Source organism: Natator depressus, chromosome 6 (genome assembly GCF_965152275.1).
Source record: "Natator depressus isolate rNatDep1 chromosome 6, rNatDep2.hap1, whole genome shotgun sequence".
NCBI classification, from domain to species: domain Eukaryota; kingdom Metazoa; phylum Chordata; order Testudines; family Cheloniidae; genus Natator; species Natator depressus.
In genome coordinates, this window is record NC_134239.1 from 28,095,476 (window position 1) to 28,119,634 (window position 24,159).

The 24,159-nt window shown below is 46.6% G+C and overlaps 1 protein-coding gene across 1 annotated transcript in view; it reads right to left on the minus strand.

The window, feature by feature from the left end:
- PTPRJ (protein tyrosine phosphatase receptor type J) overlaps positions 1-24,159 on the minus strand; it is a 138,228-nt gene that overhangs the window by 10,607 nt on the left and 103,462 nt on the right. The window contains exons 10-20 of the mRNA XM_074954874.1: positions 23,596-23,868; positions 22,964-23,095; positions 19,228-19,441; positions 18,955-19,079; positions 10,774-10,861; positions 9,166-9,207; positions 8,316-8,324; positions 8,122-8,209; positions 5,842-5,932; positions 4,008-4,081; positions 3,739-3,873 (exon numbers count right to left, since the gene is read on the minus strand). Coding sequence (XP_074810975.1) covers positions 3,739-3,873; positions 4,008-4,081; positions 5,842-5,932; positions 8,122-8,209; positions 8,316-8,324; positions 9,166-9,207; positions 10,774-10,861; positions 18,955-19,079; positions 19,228-19,441; positions 22,964-23,095; positions 23,596-23,868 — 1,271 coding nt within the window. The remainder of the gene's footprint in view (positions 1-3,738; positions 3,874-4,007; positions 4,082-5,841; positions 5,933-8,121; positions 8,210-8,315; positions 8,325-9,165; positions 9,208-10,773; positions 10,862-18,954; positions 19,080-19,227; positions 19,442-22,963; positions 23,096-23,595; positions 23,869-24,159) is intronic.

Genomic DNA, 24,159 nt, shown 5'->3' on the forward strand with positions numbered 1-24,159 from the left:
GTTCCATAGCCTCCACACCCAGACGCCCAAGAACGCGGTGGGGGGGGCCACCGGCCAATCAGCCACTCCGCCACAGAGGATTGCGCCAAAAAAAGAAGGCTGGCATTCAATAAATTTTAAAGTTGTAAACTTTTAAAGTGCTGTGTGGCATTTTCCTTCCCTCCTCCACCACCCCTCCTGGGCTACCTTGGCAGTCATCCCCCTATTTGTGTGATGAATGAATAAAGAATGCATGAATGTGAAGCAACAATGACTTTATTGCCTCTGCAAGCGGTGATCGAAGGGAGGAGGGGAGGGTGGTTAGCTTACAGGGAAGTAGAGTGAACCAAGGGGCGGGGGGGTTTCATCAAGGAGAAATAAAGAGAACTTTCACACCGTAGCCTGGCCAGTCATGAAACTGGTTTTCAAAGCTTCTCTGATGTGCAGCGCGCCCTCCTGTGCTCTTCTAACTGCCCTGGTGTCTGGCTGCACGTAACCAGCAGCCAGGCGATTTGCCTCAACCTCCCACCCCGCCATAAACGTCTCCCCCTTACTCTCACAGATATGGTGGAGCACACAGCAAGCAGTAATAACAGTGGGAATATTGGTTTCGCTGAGGTCTAACTGCGCCAGCGCGCCTTTAAACGTCCAAATGCACATTCTACCACCATTCTGCACTTGCTCAGCCTGTAGTTGAACAGCTCCTGACTACTGTCCAGGCTGCCTGTGTACGGCTTCATGAGCCATGGCATTAAGGGGTAGGCTGGGTCCTCAAGGATACATATAGGCATTTCAACATCCCCAACAGTTATTTTCTGGTCTGGGAATAAAGTCCCTTCCTGCAGCTTTTGAAACAGACCAGAGTTCCTGAAGATGCGAGCGTCATGTACCTTTCCCGGCCATCCCACGTTGATGTTGGTGAAACGTCCCTGGTGATCCACCAGAGCTTGCAGCACTATTGAAAAGTACCCCTTGCGGTTTATGTACTCGGCGGCTTGGTGCTCCGGTGCCAAGATAGGGATATGGGTTCCGTCTATGGCCCCACCACAGTTAGGGAATCCCATTGCAGCAAAGCCATCCACTATGACCTGCACATTTCCCAGGGTCACTACCCTTGATATCAGCAGATCTTTGATTGCGTGGGCTACTTGCATCACAGTAGACCCCTCAGTAGATTTGCCCACTCCAAATTGATTCCCAACTGACCGGTAGCTGTCTGGCGTTGCAAGCTTCCACAGGGCTATCGCCACTCGCTTCTCAACTGTGAGGGCTGCTCTCATCTTGGTATTCATGCGCTTCAGGGCAGGGGAAAGCAAGTCACAAAGTTCCATGAAAGTGCCCTTACGCATGCGAAAGTTTCGCAGCCACTGGGAATCGTCCCAGACCTGCAACACTATGCGGTCCCACCAGTCTGTGCTTGTTTCCCGAGCCCAGAATCGGCGTTCCACAGCATGAACCTGCCCCATTAGCACCATGATGCATGCATTGGCAGGGCCCATGCTTTCAGAGAAATCTGTGTCCATGTCCTGATCACTCACGTGACCGCGCTGACGTCGCCTCCTCGCCCGGTATCGCTCTGCCAGGTTCTGGTGCTGCATATACTGCTAGATAATGTGTGTGGTGTTTAATGTGCTCCTAATTGCCAAAGTGAGCTGAGCGGCCTCCATGCTTGCCTTGGTATGGCATCCGCTCAGAAAAAAGGTGCGGAACGATTGTCTGCCATTGCTCTGACAGAGGGAGGGGCGACTGACGACACAGCTTACAGGGTTGGCTTCAGGGAGCTAAAATCAACAAAGGGGGTGGCTTTACATCAAGGAGTATTTCAGGCAGGACTTCATGGAGGGTTCCAATAAGAAATGGTGCATCTAAGTTATTGTTCTTATTGGAACAAGGAGGTTAGCCTGGCCTCTGATTGATACATGGCTAGATTTACGTCGCTGCACCTTCTCTGTGAGTGACTACAGTGTGACTGAGAGGAATGAGTCCCCTAGACAGGGGAGGGGGGGAAGCAAATGAGTACAAAACAAAGCTGGTCTATTTCTTGTTTTGATCCACTCCATCTATCTTTTACATCTTTGGCTGGCAGCAGACGGTGCAGAAGGACTGCATGCCATCCACATCTCATGGCTGCTCGGCAGAAGATGGTACAGTACGACTGCTAGCCATCCTCATGTCTTGCCTGCCCGGCAGAAGATGGTACAATACGACTGCTAGCCATCCTCATCTCTTGCCTGCCCGGCAGAAGATGGTACAGTACGACTGCTAGCAATCCGTATCGCCTGCCTGCTCACCATAAGACGGTTCAATAGGACTAACTGCAGGACTAAAGAGAATGACCTGGTCAAGTCACTTCAAATTTAGTCCCTGCGCCCATGTCTGCCCAGGCGCTACCAGCCGACGTGGCCAGGAGCACCTCGGACACGACGATGACGGCTACCAGTCCTATTGCACCGTCTGCTGCCAGAAGGCAAGGGGTTGCTGCTACCGTGTAGCAATGCCGTACCGCATCTGCCAGCACCCAGGAGACATACGGTGACGGTTACCTGAGCGGGCTCCATGCTTGCCGTGGTATGGCGTCTGCACAGGTAACTCAGGAAAAAAGGCGCGAAACGATTGTCTGCCCTTGCTTTCACGGAGGGAGGGAGGGAGGGAAGGGGGGCCTGATGATAAGTACCCAGAACCACCTGCGACAATGTTTTAGCCCCATCAGGCATTGGGATCTCAACCCAGAATTCCAATGGGCAGCGGAGACTGCGGGAACTGTGGGATAGCTACCCTCAGTGCAACACTCCGGAAGTCGACTCTAGCCTCGGTACTGTGGAAGCACTCCGCCGAGTTAATGCACTTAATGCACTTCTGTGGGGACACACACACTCGAATATATAAAACCGATTTCTAAACAACCGACTTCTATAAATTCGACCTTATTCCGTAGTGTAGACATACCCTTAGTCTTTAAGGTGCCACAAGGACTCCTCATTGTTTTTGAGATTAGCTAGGTAGTCAGATTAACTTTTTTCCTTTCATTTTTACAAAAGACTTGGCTCCTGCTCTCACTGCAATCACTGAGAGTTTTGCCACTGACTTCAGTGGAAGCATATCAGGCCCAAATGGAAAGTTAATACATTTAAACATGTACGGTGAAAGAGGGACAAAACAGTTGACACAAAAAATACAAATGAAGCAAAGTTAAGGTTGCTTGTGTAGCTTCAGCTCTGGCATTTTCTGTCTGCAGTGGTTAGCCGAGCACCCAGAACATTCTCAAGAAGGGGATAAAATTGCTTTACACTTTGCTGTCTAAGACACAATTGAACCACAATCCTGTGTTCAAAACCACATGAATGAATCCAACTGGAGGACTGGGGGTGTATTTTCTAGCATTTTTGATGCTTCTGCATTTCTTTTTTTTTTGCAGTATTGATTAGATTTGTTGGTTCATCTAGTCAAGTATCCTGTTTCCAGCAGGGGCCATTACCAGATGCTTCAGAAGAAGGCTAAAGAGTTCACAGTATACATAAACCAATTGTGCAATGCTGAACTCCCCTCCTCTCCCCCCCAAAAAAAATTCCTGCTAGACCCCAAACAGTAATGAGAACATGAAAGTGGATGAAATAAATTTCATGCATGTTCTATAATTTTTAAAGACTTTGGAGTCCCAGGATAAACAGGTGCTATATAAACATAATGGTGTTATTTTTTTACTACTTAGAATTAGCCGATTGCATCTCAAAGGAAAATGTAGTTTTAACAAAAACATACCCTGCCTTGTTCAACACATTTTGTCAACATAACAATAGCATAGATATTTTTTTCCCAAATCATGCGCCAGAAGTCTTGCACAGTGTTGGGTAAGGGGCCTTGTGCAGCAATAAATTCTTTCTTGGAGTTGTATCCCTAAAATAAAAATAAAATCACATAACTATTTTTAATGATCAGATAAGAACAAAATTTTTAAAGCTTCATATAACTTAATAAGTCTGTCACAAAACAGACCCAATTTTTAATTTTAATGATTTTAGTAGACTTACGGGCATATAGTTTGCATTAATATAATCATCCGTTGGATGCATTTGGATCGAAAGTTTAACACGGGAAATGTCATCTGCAAACAAAAAAGTGATTGTTAGGATTTTAAACGTTTTGCAAAATACTATGTATGTTTAAAACAGAAGCCCTGAATAAAGGCTTCAAAATCAATATGCATTTTTTAAATTAGAATATATGTTACTATAGGAATCAGAAATAGGAAAGTTTTATAATCTAGAATAGATTTAGCGAATGATGTCTATAAAAGATAAGTGTTCAGTAAAATTAAATTGATTTTCAGAATATTGAGCAAACTCATTATTTTTAATATGGACTATACAGTATGTGTGCATGTGCATAAGAGAGGCAGTTTTCGAATGCCATACAATTTAAAGCACAGAAGAATGGGCATGTAGGGGGTGATAAAGTATAAGCTATTTCATTAGGAGACAGTAGTATACATATATACCAATTTAGAATAAAATACATAGATAGCATTGTAAGATTTCAACAAGTATGAAATAAATAGAATAAATCTAGGGTTTATAGGGCACAGTGCTCAAATGACATCAACAATACAGAACATGAAATTTAGTGTCCTTTAATTTACACCCACAAGTATATAAATGCTTTCTCCCAGGTCTGTCCCTACCAATTATGGTGCCCTACGCAGCCCGAGCACCAGCTCCCCCGACCCCCCGCAGAGGGTCTGGGCTGCGCTCAAGGCCTGCAGGGCCGGAGAGGAAGAAGCTGTGGGGGGCCGCTTTGGAAGGCCCCACAGGCCCAGAGCGGCCTGGGAGATTAGCAGGGGGCCTGGCGCCAGCAGCAAGAAGCGGAACGACCCGGCCCCAGCCCGTTCTGCCCCCCCCCCCCCCACCGTGTCGCTCAGTTGGTGGGGTTAGGGAAAGGACCACCCCCCGCACGAACTGGGTAGCGGGAAATGGAGCAACCCGAACCCAGCCCACTCCACTTCCCCCGCCCCAGCCCCAGCCGTGTTGCTTGAGTGGGGGTGGGGGGTTGAGGAAAGGATCATCCCCCGCACTCACCGGCAACGGGAAGTGGAGTGACGCGGCTGGGAGCTGGCGGAGGAGTGGAGCGGGCTGGGGCCGGGTTTCTCTACTTCCCGCCGCTGCCGGTGAGAGTGGGGTCGGCCCGACACCTGCTGCCAGTGCAGGCCCCCTGCTAATCCTCCAGGCTGCGTCCATTGCTGGGAGAAGAGGTGGAATGGGGGCAGGCCGGGGCGGAGCAGGGGGAAGACTAAGAGGCGGGGCAGAGGGAGTTGTCCCGGGCCGTACACCCCCTTAGGAATGGCCCTGCCCCTTGCTTTCTCCCATGCTGCCCCTCATTCTTGGGAGGAGCTCCCCGTAAATATCCGCAAAGCAACCTCATTATCCTCCTTCAAATCCCCCTTTGCTGTGATGCCAACAATTTGACAGCAGTTAGGCTGCTGGTGTGCAGAGACCACTGCCTGCCATGCTGACCACCGTTGTCTCATTGTTTCCTTACACTCCCCTGACTGTCTATAGCCATCTGTTGTCTTGAGTCTTACACTTCGGATTGTAAGATTGTTGGGTAGAGCTTCATCATGGATGAACCATCAAAATGGACACACGAGATATGTGTTGGTGGAAAGCTGTTTATGTTTTGTTAATGTTGTGGCTTATGGAAAGCTGAACAATGGGTATCACAGGTTTATTTATTTTGAAACTCACATCAGTGTCCATCCTGGAACCACGTGAGCACCTTCTATTGTTGAAAACCTTCAGTTACAAAACTAACCCAACCCAAAGCTTTCAACCAGAAACACAACATGCAAAAACAAAAGAAGTGACTTACACGGCAAGACATTATTGTACCTATTTTTTCCTCTGTTCTCAGTAAGTTCAGCTGCAAATTTAGGCTGATGAATGCCCACCGACCTCAGTTCCTACAGCAAAATAAAGAATTTTTTTTAGTGATGACACTGGTTTAAAGACAGGGCAGAGCCAATCATTGGGATATGCCAACAGTGCTAACACACATGATGTTCCTACAGCAGTGGAAGAATTAGGCCTTGGAGAAATGGTAATAAAATGAACTCTTCTTTTTTAAAATGGAGTGCAAAAGAGAGAGCAGCAAACCTCATTGGGAGGAGAGGATGATTAATAAACATGTGCATCCCACAAATTGATTTTTGCACTTGCTCTAAAATATGCATGACTAACAGTGACTGCATGTTCACTCAGGCCCTGAGTCAGCAGAGCACTTAAGTATATGCTCACCATTCAGCATGTATTTAAAGTCCCATTGGCTTTCTTGCATTTCTTTGCTGAATTGGGGTCATGAATATGAACTACAGCTGTCAGGCCATATGCTAATTGTGCAGGGTGAGGACCTGTGCACAGGAAGAGGACCTGGTTTAGGAACAGGGAGTGGTGTGGAGCTGGTTTGGAGTCGAGACAAGGAGGAGGAAAGAAGGACGATGATGAAGAGGGCATTGAGGAAAGAGGGTCAGGGTGGAGTATATGGCAATAGAGGAGTTGTGGGAGGATACATAACTTGAAAGGAAGGCAGGGCAGAGCTATCTAGTGCCCTATAAGTTAAAATAAGGAGTTTGAACTTGATATGGAAAGAGACAGGAAGTCAGTGAATGGCTTCAGGGAGGAGGGAAAAGTATTCTGTAGAATAGCAGATAACTGAGCTATTCAATACCTTTCTATAAGTGACTGCATGGACAAATGGCTTGTTTCCTGGTTTGGGGTTCTCTCTAGTTACCTTCAAGTTTACATACACTTTATAGAAAAATATTTATTGGATGTGAGGGAAACAATATTTAGCATCTATACAGCAACTTACAGCGCTAAAGCCATTTAAGGTACCATAAACCCCAGTAAGGTAGCAATATCAGTATTATGCCCACCCACCCTTTTTGCAAATGGGGAGACAGATACAGAGTGGGTAAGCGGCTTTCCCAAGGCCACATGCTAACTCAAGTATTGCTACATACATGCCCCCAGACAGGTTTAGTGCCACAAAATCTGAAATGTCTCTCTTACATTTCAAATAGAAGGCAGATAAGGTAATGGGTTGTTGCAGATGGGAATTCATTGTCAGGGATATGGTTCTGTCACAGTGGTCACCACCATCTCAGAACCATGAATTTTGCCATTTATATAGCCCTTGCAGCTGTGCATTAACAGTTTGTGACTTCACTTTGATCAGCTGCCTCCTTCCCTACCCACCACTATCCCTTACAACCTGCCTTTTGACCCTTCCCCCTTGTAGGTACCCCAGGCCTCAACCTCCGGATCCTCTCTGCCCCCAGCTTGCCCGATCCCCAACCCCATCTCTATCCCGTCCTGCTTCAATCCCTGACCCCCTTTCTTGTCTCTCTCCCTAGTCTGTTGCTGGGACCTGATGCCCAACCTCAACACTTCACTGGCAGACCCCATGCTCCGATGCCTCGCTCTGGAGAAGCCCCCTCATCTCAGCAGGAAGAATGGCACTGCCTGGTGCCCTGGCCGGCTGCTTGACAGCAATCAGTTCAAGCCTTCTGCATTCCATCCTGCCCACCCCTCCTCCAGCAATGAGCTGAGGAGAGAGACAGGAAAGGGAGTCAGGGAGCAGGTGAGCTGGGGAGAAAGGGGGCAGGGGGATTCAGGACTGGGGAACCTACAAGGGGTAAAGAAGGCAGAGAATGGGAGAACAGGGAACCTGGGGGATGAAAGGGGCAAAGACCTAACCATGCCCCTTCTAAGAGCTCTGCACTGGGGAGAAGAGTCTGCGGGGTTGGGGGGAGTCAGAGTAGAAAGGGGATAGGGTCCCCCATAATATGAGCGCTGATTAACTAAGAGGACTAGATCAAAGCGAACTAAAACTGTGAATGCAGGGCAGTAGAATCCACAAGGCTGCAGTGCCCAGAGCATGGAATTATCTATTTTTTACCATGCCTGTGCCATGAATTATGAATAATTTTACTGTAAAAAATCATATTCTTTGTATATGCCCAGTCTCTGACACTGGTCACCTCTTTCTTTTTCCTCTAAACAATGCCTGGCTACTTCCCAAAGAGAAGCTATTTTTTCCCCCCACTGTAAAAATACTTAACTGAACTCCATAACAACGGGTAATACATACTTCGTACTCTTCAGCAAATCCACAGTTCGAGTCAGCTTGCTGTTTCTTAAAGTAGGACTCAAAGCTTTCAACTTTAATTGTATTGGATCTAAAACAAACAAAGCCATTCATTTATTAGTATTTGCTATTAGCTAAATAAACCATAAATTCAGTTAATAGCAGTCATTCATGTTTACAAAATGTGATTTACTTACTTCTTGGGTCTTGAGGAGGGAAAAAAGAAAAAAAACATGATTAGACACAGCACAGTTATACTTTTACTATATTACTCTCACAAGCTTTATTTTACACTGCAGGACAACTAGACATATAGCGCCAATGCTCTACTATGGCCATGGAGTTTCAATGCAATTTAGGAAAGAGGATGTGAAAAGGTGGCATTAAGTCACCATTGAAAGTCCCTGATCCTGGATTGGTCATGTATTGGGTCAATCTCTTGGTATAACTTTGACTGACTGCCAATGGCCTCAAAGGCTGCTAGGAATCACTAGGATGCCCTGCTCTTACATAGTGTCTGAGCCATTTTATGCCAGCTTTGCACTACCTGAGGTTCCCCCTATACTGGGGTGACCCTCCCATATCCAGCTGTCCTGGCTTTAAGGCTATTTTGCACTGGTGGCTCAGCACAAAGTAATCCTGTCACAGGGGAGAATCAAGGCTATAGTGGACAATCTTGCTTAGACACAGTGTGCAGACAGGTCCTCTACACATTGCACTTTGTAATCTGGATTATTTTGTCAATGCATAAGAATACAAGGCAAAGCCACCTAAAGGACATGGTCATCTAATTCCCATTAATTTTAACGGGAAGTGGGTGTTCAATTCCATTTGGCAACATTGAAAGTCTCTACGTAATTATCTTTAGACTGCAGTAGGTTATGTTTGGTTCTCTGAATTCCATAAGGAAATAAAGTGTTCAAAGCTTTAATACCAGGAACTCTGCCACAGAAAATTGTATAGTACACGATTATCAAAAGTTCTGAACAAGTCTTGCCAATATTATGTAAACTCAGAAAATAGTGGCTGAAAGAATATTTAACTCACCTAATTGGGGAAAAGGGCAGCTCACTATTTTTTCCATCTTTCCTGTTGGGAAAGGGTGGGGTGGGAAGAGATTAGAAGAATTTTTGCAAAACACAAATGAGATTCCTGGCAGAAGCTCTTTCTGTGCCTGTTTCATGATAGTTTTTCATATACCATCTGATCTTGTGCAAGAAGCCCTAACTGCGGCTCCCTTATGCCCTACACTTACAGTAACCAGTAAAATCATTAATAAGAAATATGATCATGAATGAACAATAGACAAGTGTTAGTTTGTTCTAATGGAGTTGAGCAACAGGAAACAGATCCAAGCCTTGTCTACATGGCAATCTTAGCCACTGGTGTTGCTGTACCAGTGCAGATCCCTGGTTTACACTGGTTCAACTTTTCCCAGTTTGGAACCAGGGTCAACCGCATTAGTAAAAATCATGTTGCACTAATGCAAGCTGAGTCTACACTAAGAATATGCACCAGTGGCTAAAATCCCAATGTAGAAAAGGCCTTAGAAATAGGACTCTAAATGCTGCATAATGATTTAAGAAGTCAGACGTTTATCCAATGTGTTTACACCCTTGCTGTATGAATAAAATGGATCTTCACAGCTGCAAAGAAAGCTGCTCTCCTGGATCTTCTACTTAGGAAGCAAGTGTTGGTCCAAAATGGAAGCTCGTGGGAAGGAACAGGAACCAAAACAAGAAGGCAAAGGAAAATCCAAAAAGGCTTCCCTATCTTTTAGTAGCCTTTTAGAATGTATGCTCTGCATTATTTGACTGATAACATGAGAAGAAAAAGAGCCTTGATGGACTTCAGATTGTCTGGAAAAGACACAGGAATTAGGGACACTCTCAGCACATCTCGGCTTTCTAGAGGAGCACAGCGTCTATGTATTTTCTCACAGATTTACTAGGACAACTTTTGAAAATTTGTCCATTAGATCTTTTCCGCTTAGCCTTGCCATTACCTCCAGAAAGGAAATCTCAGACCACAAGTTGGGTTCCAGTGTGGCCAATCGAGAAAAAAAAAAGCCTATATAAGATATCTTCACGGCTTGTCTACACAATTATCTAGTTTGCAGTAAGCTGGGATGTAAACCTACCCCGCACTAGCTTGCCATACTCTTACTGTCCCTGTACACCCTACTGACACACGCTAACAGTACCTTAATGTGCTGTGATCTATTCTGCTTTGAAAAAATAGCTTAGCATTAACACATTGAAGTACTAATTACAAATGTGCTATGGAGCACTATAGTCTAATTCTGATCTGAATTACACAAATATCAATGTAAATCTGAATTTACACCAGTGGAACAGAGCAGAATTTGGCTCAGTGATACACTGTCATGATGAAGACTTTGTTTCCACAACAAAATCATCTAAGTGAGTTTGAATGATCTACTTTGAATTATTGTGATATAAATAAATATTTTGTATCTACAGAGCTTATTTTAAAACATTGCTTTTAAAGTATATGAAACAGGAATAGCGCTGGCTTCTGCCTCATTATGAAAAGCATTATAGAAGGGCTAGGTATTTATTATTATTTTTATTGTAATGGTGAAATAATATGGTGCTCTTTTCAGAAGTGAATGTAACAGTTAACATGAGTTACCTTCTCCGTCTCCAGAAAATGAATCCCACTACAGCAGCTATAACCACAGCACTCAAAATACATCCAACAACAGCTCCAGTGATGACACCTTATGGGAGGATAAAAACAGAAACTTTTCATGAATTATCTATCAAATCAACAATGATCCAACATATCAAAAGGCTACAACAGACGCTAATGTGAATTTCTAATATCAAGAAACAAGAAAAGGATATGGTTAAAGATTTTACAAAAATAAAATGAGTTATCCAATGCTGTTTACAGACTCATAAGCAATGATAATCATTGATTTTTACCTCCCACTTCAGTTAACAATAATTAACTATTAGGAAGTGTGACAGGGTCGGGCCAGATGGCTATAGGAGAGTAATAGAAGGCAGATATATTAGCCCCAGGCTAAATAGGTCCCTTTTCCCTGAGTAAGGTAACAGGGAAGGTTTTTTTTTTTTTTTTTTATTGAAACAGAAAAAAATTTTATTGTGACAATTACAAGAATTATCAAGAACCAAATCAAAGTATGCAACAAAACAACGCAAACAGAAGGTATAACACAGCAGCTTTCAGGAGGGAGAAGTGTTCAGGCTAGCCTGGGCCCAGAGCGGGGGGCTTGGTCTTCCACCCTCCTGAGTTACCTGGTGGCCTAGAGCGGGGGGGCTTCCTCAACACTCGTGGTCTTCCACCCCCTCGAGTTACCTAGTGCCACGCCCAGTGTCACCGATTATCCCCCCCCTGAGAGTGCCCGGCAAGATGGGCACGGCTGCGGGGTGGGCAGTTTGGGGGTGGGGGGGTAGACACCCACGTATTATAGGGCCCTCCTAGCAAAGGGTTAGACGGAGGGAACCGGATGGGGTCACCGAGCTGAGAACCCCGGACAGCGCCCACCGCTCTTCAAAGGTGTCAAGGGAGTTGGTGGTCGCCGCCCAAAGAAACTCCGCCCGGATACGTGAATGTACTGAGGATAGGAAAAAGGCCCTACAATCGCAGGACGTTTCATGGGCCAACCTCCTCTCTCTGGTTTTATAAATGGCTGTTTTTGCCAAAGCTAGGAGGAGGTTAACCAGAAGATCCCGCGACTTTGTGGGGCCGTGGATGGGGAGTGTATAGATAAAGAGGTGGGGAGAAAAATGAAGCCAAAAGCGCAACAGAATATTTGTGAGGAGCCGAAAAAGGGGCTGTAATCTGGTACACTCTAAATAGACGTGTGCCAGGGTTTCCCTCACATTACAAAAAGGGCAAGTATCCGGGATGGAAGTAAACCGTGTCAAAAACACGCCCGTGCTCACAGCTCCGTGAAGGAGCCGCCAACTGATGTCTCCGACGGGCCTCGGGACCAAGGTGGAATACAAGCTGGCCCATCGAGGTTGCTCACCCTCCAAAGGTGGCAGGAGGTCCCGCCACTTTGTGTCGGGGCGGGACACCAGGGTGTGGGCGTGAAGGGTGTGAAGCGTGAGTGTATACAAATATTTCCGTGATGCAAGTTGAAAACTGACCGGTTGCAGTTCATGCAGCCGGCTCGCAGTGAAAGGGTGAGGGGTTTGTCGGGATCGGCAGGGTAGGGGCCCAATGGAAAGGTCCGGCGGGCCCGGGGTAGAGGATGGGCGTGGTGCGCCCTCGCGCAAGGCTCGGTTGACATAAGCCCGAGCTGCAGGGGTCAAGGCGGCCTTCACCTCCTGAAGTACGCGCCGGGGAGTACGGGGGCTGGAGAGCCCCATGCGCCAAGCGAGCGTCAGGGGATCCAGCCAGTCTCTCCGGTCATAGTCCAGGAGGTCTCCGACCTTCGTGACTTCCGCCAAGACCAACCTCTGGCGCACCGAGCGGGACTCCGCCACCTGCACACGGAGTTGGGGGTTGTGTAGCAGGGGCTCCGTGAGGAGATCTGCTCCTGCGGTGGCCGCCACGGACCTGGTCGTTAGAAACAGTTTCCAGGTCCGGAGGAGGTCCTGGTAGAAGACCGGCAGCCCGGAGAGGTCTCGCGGAAAACCTCTCGAACAAAGGTAAAAGAGCTGCCGGTCGTATCGGAGCCCCTGGAAACGGCGCAGGAAGGCGTGCGCCAGTATGCTCCACGTCGAACTACCTGCACTGTAAAGGAGCCTCTGCAGGGCCTGGAGGCGGAAAACGCGGACCTGAGTGTACAGACACTTCAGGCCCTGTCCTCCTTCCTTCAGGGGTAAATGAAGAACTCCAACAGGGGCCCAGTGCATTCCCGACCAAAAGAACTCTAGAATCAATCTCCGGAGGTGGGTCAGGAAACCCGGGGCCGGGGCCAGGGTGTTGAGCCGGTACCAGAGCGTGGACAGGACTAGTTGGTTAAGCACCAGTGCTCTCCCTCGGAGGGAGAGACATCGGAGTAGCCCCGTCCATTTCCGGATCCGCTCTATCACCCCGCCCTCCACATTTTGCCAGTTCTCCGGCGGGGAAGGGTGCATGGCGGAAAGGTAAACGCCGAGATAGAGCAGAGGACCCGCGCTCCACCGGATGGTCTGAAGCGCGAGTGGGAGGGAGCTTACCTGCCGCCAGTCCCCCACCGCCAAGCCAGAGCTCTTGACCCAGTTGACTCGGGTGGAGGAGGCTGCCGAATAGATGGCTTGGCATGCCTCCACTCGCGCCAGGTCGCCCGGGTCCTGGACCACGAGAAGTACGTCATCGGCATACGCCGACAGGACCAGCCGCAGCTCCGGCTCCCGCAGCACCAACCCTGTCAACCTCCTGCGGAGGAGACAGAGGAAAGGCTCGATCGCAAGAGCGTACAGCTGGCCCGAGAGGGGGCACCCCTGTCGCACTCCTCGCCCGAAGCTGACCGGTTCGGTCAGGGTCCAGTTGAGCCTAACCAAACACTCCGCGGAGGCATACAGCACCCGGAGAAAACTCACAAACTGAGGTCCGAATCCAAACGCCTGCAGAGTGCTCAGGAGGTACCCATGGTCTACTCTGTCGAACGCCTTCTCCTGATCAAGGGACAGGAGGGCGAACGACAGACCATCTCTCCGCCCGAGTTCCAAAAGGTCTCGGACTAGAAATAGGTTGTCAAAAATGCTGCGACCTGGGACAGTATAGGTCTGGTCTGGGTGGATCACGTCCGCCATCACGGACCCTAGCCGCAGCGAAATTGCTTTCGCTACGATTTTGTAATCCGTGCTAAGGAGTGAGACGGGACGCCAGTTTCGTAAATCGCGGAGGTCCCCCTTCTTCGGCAGCAAGGCGAGCACCGCTCGCCTGCACGACAGAGGGAGGATCCCGCCCTGCAAGGACTCAGCCCAGACAGTAACTAGGTCTGGGCCGAGGATGTCCCAGAACGCGCGGTAAAACTCCACGGTCAGCCCGTCCATGCCCGGAGATTTATTGGTGGGCATGCGGCGGAGGGCTTCCGAGAACTCGGCCAGGGTGAGAGGCAACTCTAGCCGGTCTCGGTCGCCCACGCTGACCGTGGGGAGGTCCTCCCAGAGCACCCCGCAAGCGCCAGGATCGGTCGGATCCGGGGAGAAAAGGCTTGTGTAGAAGTCGCGGGCTCTCCCACACATCTCCTCCGGATCCGTGAGGGGGGTGCCGTCTTCTGCTAGAAGGCAGGTGACGTGCTTCTTGGCCCCCCTCGTTTTCTCCAGGGCATAGAAGAAGCGGGAGCCGCGGTCCATCTCCCGAAGGAGGCGGATGCGGGACCGGACGAAGGCACCTCGGGCCCGGTGGTCCTCGAGGGCCCGAAGCTCCTCCCGCTTCTCCCGGCACGCTCCGCAGAGGGACGGGTCCTCGGGGTCGGCGGCCAGGCACCTCTCCAGCTCCAAGACCTCCCGTTCCAACTGCTCTATCGCCGCATTTCTCCGTCGGCTGGTGCCCCGAGTGTAGTCACGGCAGAAGAGCTTGGCGCGGACCTTCCCTAGATCCCACCATCGCCGCACCGAGGGAAAGGCACGCCATTGCTCTCGCCAGGTGAGCCAAAACTCCCGGAAGGACGTCACGAAGCTCTCGTCCTCCAACAGGCTATTATTAAAGTGCCAATAGGCCGGCCCCGGTCTCTCTGCACGGAGGGAGACAGTTATAGTAACTAAATGATGGTCGGAAAAAGGGGCCGGCCGAATGGTAGAGGAGTGGGCCTGTGAAAGATGGAAACGGGATAAATAAATACGGTCCAACCGAGAGTGGTGTGACCTATGGGCCTCCACCCGGACAAAAGTGAACGTGGAGGTGTCATCTGGGTGATGGTCACGCCAGACGTCCACTAGGGAGTGATATTCAACTATTCCCCGAAGAATATTCGCGGCAGCCGGGCTCGGCTCGGCGCCTGAGCGGTCCTGTTCCTCGAGGGTGGTGTTAAAGTCTCCTCCCAGGACCAGGCACTCGTGCGAATCTAGGGTGCCGAGAAAGTCGGACACCCGCTGGTAAAATTGTGGCCGCTTTGGGCTCAGTTGTGGGGCATAAATATTAACAAGATTAACCACGAGCCCCTCCATACGGACTCGAAGGTGCAGCAGGTGGCCCGGCACGACCTCAGTGACCCCTAGCACCTCGGGCCGTAGGGTGGGGGAGAACAGGGTCGCCACTCCAGCTTGCCAAGTCGTGAAGTGGCTAAAGTAGACCCCGTCCCCCCACTCCAGCCGCCACCTGTCCTCAAAGGTCGGGTCCGTATGGGTCTCCTGCAGGAAAACTACAGAGTACCCTCCTTCCCGAAGGTAAGAGAGCACCTGGGACCTGCGGAGAGCCATCCTACAGCCCCTGGTATTCAAGGTTGCAATAAGAGTAGGCATCATGCGGAGGGCTGGTGGGGTGGAGGTTTCTCGGTGGCGGGGGTGTTCGTGGCCCCCGGCGGGTTGCGCACCAACCCGTGACCCATCTCATAGATGAGTAGATCGTTTTGGAAGTTGCGGGCCCGCTCGTAGGCCGCAGCACCGCGCCTGCCTTGCCCTTTGCCCTCCTTTATAAGGGCCCTTGTGGTCCGAAAAAGTTGCTCAAAGTCCCCCCAGAGCTGAAGAGCTAGCTGTACCTTATTGCGGGCACCACGGGTGTGTTCTAAGAACTTCCGTAGTGCATGCCGCAGCTCATGGGGGGATGGGGTTACGGTTCCCGGGGTATTCCCCGGTGGGACTCTTAATACAGCCTCGAGGTCCGCTAAGGCGGGTAGGCAGGGTGCGGACCACCGACGGGGGGGTCTGACAGGCTGGGGTTATGAAATCCATTTCATGCCTTGGGGTGGAAGGGAATGGCGGGGAAAAAATTGCAACTCCTAATGGGTCGCGACTAGAAAGTGCAAAGACTGCTCCTTGGGGGGAATCTGCAGAAGGCGGAGAAGAAACGACCCCAGGGGCGGCAGGAGCATCGCAGGAGGGGATAAACTGGGTGGGGCTAGGGGAGGGGGCAGGGGCAAAGGTAAGGCTCTGAGATTCAGGAGGCAAGCAACTGAAGGAAGGTGCCTCCTGAGCAGAGTTGAAGGTTAAGGGGTAAGGGAGGGGGCTCCCAGTAATGCTAGGCGCTGGCCCCGCGTTGGTCTTGGCGGCCGTGGCATCTGGTGGTGGACCACCTTCTGCAGGGTGCTCGCCCGGGAAGGCAATCAGGGGGAGGGAGTATGGGGAAAAAGGGGCTGGGGTGAGGTTGCCCAGTCTGAGGCCAGCCGGGAGTAGATCATCCTCTCCCTGGGTGACCGGGGTCAAATCTAGGGCCTCAATCTCCGCGTACAAGGAGGAGAGGCCAACGCCTGCTATTAAATCACACACAATTTTCTGAAGGGTGGCTCCATTTTTGTACCTGGATTTTGATTGCAAGGGACAGCCTGAGAAGTTGCATTTTGAGCTATCCAACTCAGGGAGCAAATCAGATAGTTTGAGATGCATCTATTTAAATCTGAACCTGCAATTCATTTCACAAACTGTGCACAGTAAGAGGAAGGACAGGTCTCAGCTTAGATGAAAGTATATTCAAGTGTCATATAAGAAAGTATCAAAGTGAAAAGTATGAACCATTAACAATTTAGACTTCTGCTATCTGCAGTAAATTTCACATGCGAAGGACACCCGTATGAAATGAGCTGACCTATAATGTCTGATTGAATAAAAACTTGGAATTTCTGCATCATCTCTCAACTAAGATTATAGTAGTTTTCTAATGGACATTGGAAACCAAGGGCTTGTCTACACTGGCAATTTACAGCGCTGCAGCTTTCTCACTCGGGGGGGTGAACCCTCCCCGAGTGCAACAAGTTTCAACGCTGTAAAGTGCCAGTGTAGACAGAGCACCAGCGCTGGGAGCGACGCCCTAGTGACTTGCACAGAGGCTATATTTTCAAAGGTATTTAGGCACCTAAAGACAGATAGGCATCTATCCCACTGATGCAATTTTGAAAAATACCACTGTGACACTGCACCCCATACTCTTCATAGAGATATTAGTATATGATATAACATAATCATCATGTATTTTATGCAGGATAGGTCATGTGTGAGATCATTGAAAAGGTTATAATTTACTGAATATGATTATCCTATTTGTATGCATGTATCATTTTCGTATCTGAAGTTAGGAATATTGACTATGTAGCTGTATTACAAATTGTGTTTACACACGGGGAACACCCACTAGACAAAAGGCTCTCAGTCTCCATGGCTGGCTGGAAAGGGCCCATTCAGGTTAATGAGCCATTAGGAGAGAACAATAGACCTTAGAAGAAGATTATTGCCCATCTGTGGGGAGGGGGCTTCCTCAGGATGCTACAGACAGCATCCGACTCATGGCTGCTGTAACACTACAGGGACATGTAACCTGGTGTTGGACTCCATCTTGGATTCAGTGTTTTCCCACTGACTGGAGTGGGAACCAAGCTTTGAAACAAAGGGTTCCCGCCATACGCAAAGGCTATTTAAGGCAGGGGAGTGACATCACTGTGGTTCTTCACTGACTCCCCTCCCAAAGAGACTGCTGGAAAAACCTGAGGAACAAAGACTGAACTGGGGGTGAGGGGAAGAAGTGCTGGACCCCGGCTAAAGGGATTTTTAGCCTGTGAATGGAACACCTGGGGTTTCTAAGCTGTAAGCCTGAACAGCTTGTCCCTTAAGAACTTGCAGCCTGCTGGTATCATCATTTAGGATAAGAATTTGCTAGTCATATCCAATCTATGTAGTATATTAAGCTTAGTTTGCATGTTTTGTTTATTTACTAGGTAATCTGCTTTGATCTGATTGCTATCCCTTAAAATCACTTAAAATCTATCTTTTGAGGTTAATACACTAGTTTTTGCTTTGTCTAAAACCAGTGTATGTGGAAATCATAACTTGGGGCAGAAAGCTGTTGTGTATATTCCTCTCCACATTGAAGGAGGGAATGAATTTCATGAGCTTATGCTGTACAGTTCCCTGTGCAGTGCAAGATGGTATAATTTTGGGTTTATACTCCAGAGGGGGTGTGTGCCTGAGCAGCTTGGAAGTTCCTTAGCTGAAGCCTTCCCATACAGAGCTGATCACAGCATGTGCTCAAGAGCTTGTCACAGCAATACAGTGTAAAGGGAGCCCAGGCTGGTGGGTCAGGCTGGCTCAGTGGTATCCCAGTTCCAGGTGGCATCCATCACACCCCCTATGTACCTATCTGGATCTTTAGGCACTTAAACACATCTGAAAATCTGGCCCAGAGACACAGGAAGTCTGTGACAGAGCAAGGAATTGAACTTGGGTCTCTGAAGTCCCCAGCTAGCACCCTACCCACCGGCCCATCCTTCCTCTCTGTAGCTGTGAAACACCTTTAAGTGATGCCAATATCAAGTGTTGATACGGAACAGCAGTAAGAATGGAGCTAAACAAGAAATACTGGGATTATAGGAGCATGAATCCACCGTTTCTTTTCTACATGTCAATCTCTAATTTACAGAGAGTGCAAAAACACAGTAATTGCAATCTCTACTTTACTTATCTCTCAAAGTCTTCTTGTCTCAGCAGCTTTCCACTCTCATTTTAGTATACCATGTTTTGGGCTTGTTGTGTCATTTTTAATGTTACTGTAAGGGATTATGTAATATATGCATACAAGAGAGTTTTCGTAGAACTGCTCAGTTGTAAATCTACAGACCAACTACATTACAAAATTACAGATAAACAGACCCAAGCCTCCTTTCATTGAAGTCAATGTGTGTTTTGCCAAGAATTGAAATGAGAACACAGTTGGGCCCAATATATGCAAAACATGCAATGCAACATTTTATGTTAGCTTTACCTGGATCCTGGGGTAACGTAATTGCCTTAGAATAAGGCGTAAATGATACATAGCTTCTCTCTTCAACAATACGTCCACCATCACTACTGTTAAATTCAATTTTAGTGAAACCTGCAACACTCGCCCTGATGAGAGGAAGGGAAAATGAAATAGTCACATTAGATGACATTAACAATCTAAGCCTGACAAGCAGTATTTATGATCTGGTGATCCAATTATTACTTAGATTTCAATTGTATACAAGGAAATTACAACAAACAACAAGATAAATACCGGTATGAACCAAGTGGTTCCAGCGGCGCATTGTAATAGCCACACGATGTGGCTGTATTTCCTACTTCCACTTCGTATTGCGAACTATCTGAACGGGAGGAAAAGGCTCTCTTTTGTGTAGCGTTTATGACAAACGTTACGTAAGTGTTTGTTTTCTTTTCCTGGAAGTCGTTGTATGTATAACTCAAGCTGCTATTTGGAGGTTCAGTGCCTTCTGAAAAAACAAATATACAACAGACATAAACTAATGTTTTTTTAAAATTGTATTTTAAAATACAGTGACTGGCTCAAGGGCAATAATAGTAAAAAAAAACAAACTAACGGTTATGACTATTCCAGCAAATGTGGAATATTACCTGAAATTAAAGGCTGAGGGCAATATGGACAATCTCAGATACTCTTCACTGTAGAACAATTTATTTATTTTGCCCCTAGAGAATGTCACTGTTTTAATAACCTTTTGGTTTAAATTTTTTAAGTATGCTGAAGACTGGATATACAAAAAACTTCTCTGCAGAAAACTACCTGCGCTGAAAGTCTTCTGTACTGAAACTACACTGCACACTGCTGAAAGTCCTTCTCGGACAGTCTTCACTAGACAAATCAGATCACGTTAGAACCTGACTTTGAGGAGCCGCATTAACTAACACAGCTTTGCAGTCAGTGTAGATAGGACAAGTCGTGTTTAACCATGATCAGTTGACACGTACAGGTTTATCACAGCCAGCTGACAAGATGTTTAACACAACTTGCCTGTCACTGGGTGACTTTAAGGATGGCCCTTTCAGAGGATATGGATCCACTCCCACATGTGACACATTTACCCGCCTCTCCAGGTGAAGAAAATGAGCAAAGTCACATAACAGGCAGGTCGTGTGGCTAAATTAGGCCTTCTGAGGTGGAGCTAAAACAGAAACTTGTAGAGGACCAAAAGGTGTGAAGGGAGATTCCAGGTAAAAAGCCCTGGGAGTCAGTGCTTGGTAGAGAGCAGGGAGAGACTCAGAGAAGCCCAGGAAAGCATGAGGGGTGAGAGTGAAAAGATGGCAAGCTAGCGTGTGTCTGGATTTTGAAGAAAGAAGACAGACAGATCTTCAGGAAGGAGGGGCTCTGTCCAGCTTGAGACTGAGGTGGAAGACTCTTGTGTTTGTTTTGGTGCTGGAGACCCTGGAAGGGGCGGACTTTTTCTTTAATGACTTAGCCTTTTGCAGTGACGTGGACCCCCAACTACTGCAGGAACCAAACCAGACTCCGAGGGTGGGTGATCTAGACTGAGAGAAGGAGAAACTAAAGCAGCAGCTAGACCAAAGCCAGACCTGGTAGGCCGTGCTACTACATCATCCCTGTCTCCACTAGCTGCAAAGCTGTGCTTAATACTGAGTCAGAACATGACCTTGAGGAGTTGAGTTAACAAATTGGACCCAATTTGGTAATGAAGTCAGGCTCTTAGTATGCCAGGATTTAGCACATAAACCTCAAGAACTTGAGAAGTAAGGGCTGCTTTGGCCTCCTCTTCCTGTTGGGAGAGATTAAAAGAACAGGTCGACATAGACCAAATAGGAGTTGTTTGGGAGTCAATAGCTCCTAGTCCAGAAGACTCAGAAGAAATATTTCCTGTGTTGACTGAACTCTTAATTTGGGACATCAGTAATGCTATCAAGCCATGCAATCACTTTAAGTCAAATTGCTTAAAATAACGTTTTAAACATAATTTTTAATCTAATGTTGTAAATTCCGGGGTGAAGGTGGAGTGGGTAATGGTATAAAAACACCTTATATCACAAAACATGAAGCGAGGTTGTCTAAATACATTAGGCTGTTTCTCCCCATCCCTGCCCTATGTTGCTGTCAAGGAAAGAATTCTTGGATTTTGAAGCAGATTATGTTGCTAAACCATGAAAAAATTATGAGGTAACAATGCACTTCAAATCACTTACTGTCAGAGATGAGTTAATAGCAAATACACAGAGTTAAATGTTCAAAGTGTTATGTGAGGAGGAAGTAGCTGGCCATTGTTAGCGGAATTTGTGCATATCACAGAAGTGAACCACAAAAGTATCGGACTGGAAGGGATCTCACGAGGTCTTCTAGTCCTGCACTCAAGGCTGCCCTCGGGCATCCCCACTTATTGCTTTTAAAAAATAAACCCCCCTTTTTAAAGTAAATAGCATTAAATTAATATCTAACAATAGGTTGCAGAAAGGCTAGGGAAGGTTGTTTTGTGAGCAAACTGTAACAGCTAAAAAACCAGTTACGTGCATGCTACAGGAGGAAATTAGGGCTCACTGAAATCATTGCCTTTAATGGTACAGGATCAGGGCTCAAGGCAGAATAGTTTCTCTGAAACCCTGCTTGCTTTACATTAGAGCAGCTGATGCTGTTTCTGCACTGAAGATAATGATGAAAAACAGTTACAAATGAATTATATTACAGTCCCAAACAACACAAACCCACCCTAAACTTAGTGTACTAAGATTAGAGACAGTTGAACATTATACAGTTGGAGCATTAAAGTTACACTTTATCAAGGCTGATGAGCCATTTCCTAAAATCTTTTCCCCTCACAGTAAAGCATCTGACGCTGACAAATTGGTATCTCCCTTTTCAATTTCCATCAGTCATGACTAGAAAAATCTATTTTCTTGCCCAAGTGAACAAACACAATATAGAACCGTGCTTTGCATGTGATTCAGCTTTAAATATTAGTGGTTAGAGGCATCTGAAAAAAATACAAGTATGTTGATAAAACACTGACATTAACAATGTAATTTTGGGGCAGTCAATTAAGGCAAACTGAGGATACCGGAGTACAAGAAGCTATTCAAGTATCACTGATCATGTAATCACTATTGTACAAGAAAGTGTACTTAAAAAAAATATGGAGGGAAGATCTACAAAGGAAGCTGCTTGGAGATACATACCCATTGTTAAAACAAAAGGCAAGTTGAGGCATCATTATATCTGTTTATATGTCAATAAAATCCTGCACTGGGGAACCACTTATTTCAGCTGCCTTCATTTGCAGGAATTAAACATATTTTAACCAGCAAAGAACAGCCTTGCTGATTTCATGAATTATCACTGTGGTTAACCAAGTAAAATTTTTCTTTGATTTTTGATGTTTTAAAGATAATGTGTTTTATAGCAATTCTCCATAGCAAGCCTTATGGCTTCCTCAGTTTCCCATAGCATGTGATGCTGACAATGTTCATCCTGCCTTTCATCCATAAAATTCCTCCCACCCCGCAATGACAATAGGCTATTATTAGTACAATTGGAAAACAGTGCTTCACCTCCCCCAACTTTCTGACATGATTGTTCTAATAATCTTTACAGCCTTGAAAAACACCCCAAACTTCAGAAGTTGTTAATTACCAGCCCCTAGAATCATTCTACAAAGAAAAGACACTATACAATTTTGCAGTTCATGTTATTGGCAAACCAATAAGGAAGCTGATCAGATAGCATAGTGGCAACATTGTGAAAGGCCTATGAACTAGACTAATTCAGGCTAGTCAAGTCTATGAGTGAAATCCTGGCCTATGAGTCAATGAGAGTTTTGCCATTGACTTAAGTTGAGCCAGAATGTCACTCTGTTTCTGAACAGCAACTGCAAATATCAGGAGTAATTCTTCCCCTTCCACTTAGTTTAGGATCTAAAAAGTTTGTCCCGATGGATATACACATGATGTCTGATATAATAATAATACATCTGGGAGCTAACATCCTAACATCTTACCTTTAGCTGTTGTGATTACTATTGCATAGGCTGTTAGCGGTCCATTTTTTGACTCAAACCTATTGACCTGAATTTTAAAGGACTTGTGAGTGACTGACGTAATACTAGGCTCTTCTCCTGGAGCAGGTGGGTCTGTAACAGAGAAATATTAATATTAAATTAGCATCTCAACATGTGGGAAGGAAAAGGTGAATCAAGGAGAAAGATACCTTATGTTGAAATATCTATCTTCTCCAACTACCTAGGAAAAGTTACAAAGAAAGCCCACCATTTTCTCCCATTATTGCAATTTGCACATTGGGTGACATCATATAAACGCACATTACCCAGCACATTTTAATGTCACTTAAAGAAGCATCTTTAAAACCAAGCAAGCCAACAAAGAAATAGTGTCCCATCCATATAAAAATGCTGTAAGGAAATGAAAGTCCGTATCTTTGATCATACTAGTTCTACAGAGTTAACATATATATATATATCTATCTCACACACAACTTTGAATGAAGATAAAGTCTCTCTCTCATAGCTTGAATATTCACATGTACTGTATAATGCTACACATTTTGCATTTTGTAACTTAGAGTTCTTTTTTTTTTTGGCCCTGTACCCCACACCAAACTTTTTACACTTACCCGTGATACTTGTAACACATATTCTTTCCACTGGAAGGCTTTCTTTCCCACATGAACGGGTTATAATCCTAACATTGTAGGAGGTGGAATAATTTAAATTTGTTATAGTTGTATCGAGGTTACCAGACAAGACCAGTGTTTCATTGCTCCAGGCATCACTGAATGTATTAATGCTGAAGCCAGTACTGACACCAGCAGGGAGCTCCCACTTCACTGTTAACTTAGGCTCTTTAGTCACTGGTGTACAGTTAAATGAAGACACTCGTGCAGCATCTGCAAAAGAAGAAAAGAGCTTAGTGGAACAAACTGGATGGTTATCTTAGAGTGACCAGATGCCCCAATTTTATAGGGACAGTCCCGATTTTGGGGTCTCTCTCTTATATAGGCTCCTATTACCCCCCCCCCACCTCTGTCCCGATTTTTCACACTTGCTGTCTGGTCACCTTACGTTATCTGTTTAATCCACTTAAGCTCCACAGGGCAGGAGCCCTGGTTTTCATCTGCCTGTGAAGCACCACGTACATTTATTATAATACTATACATAAGTAATAAATATTATCTAGC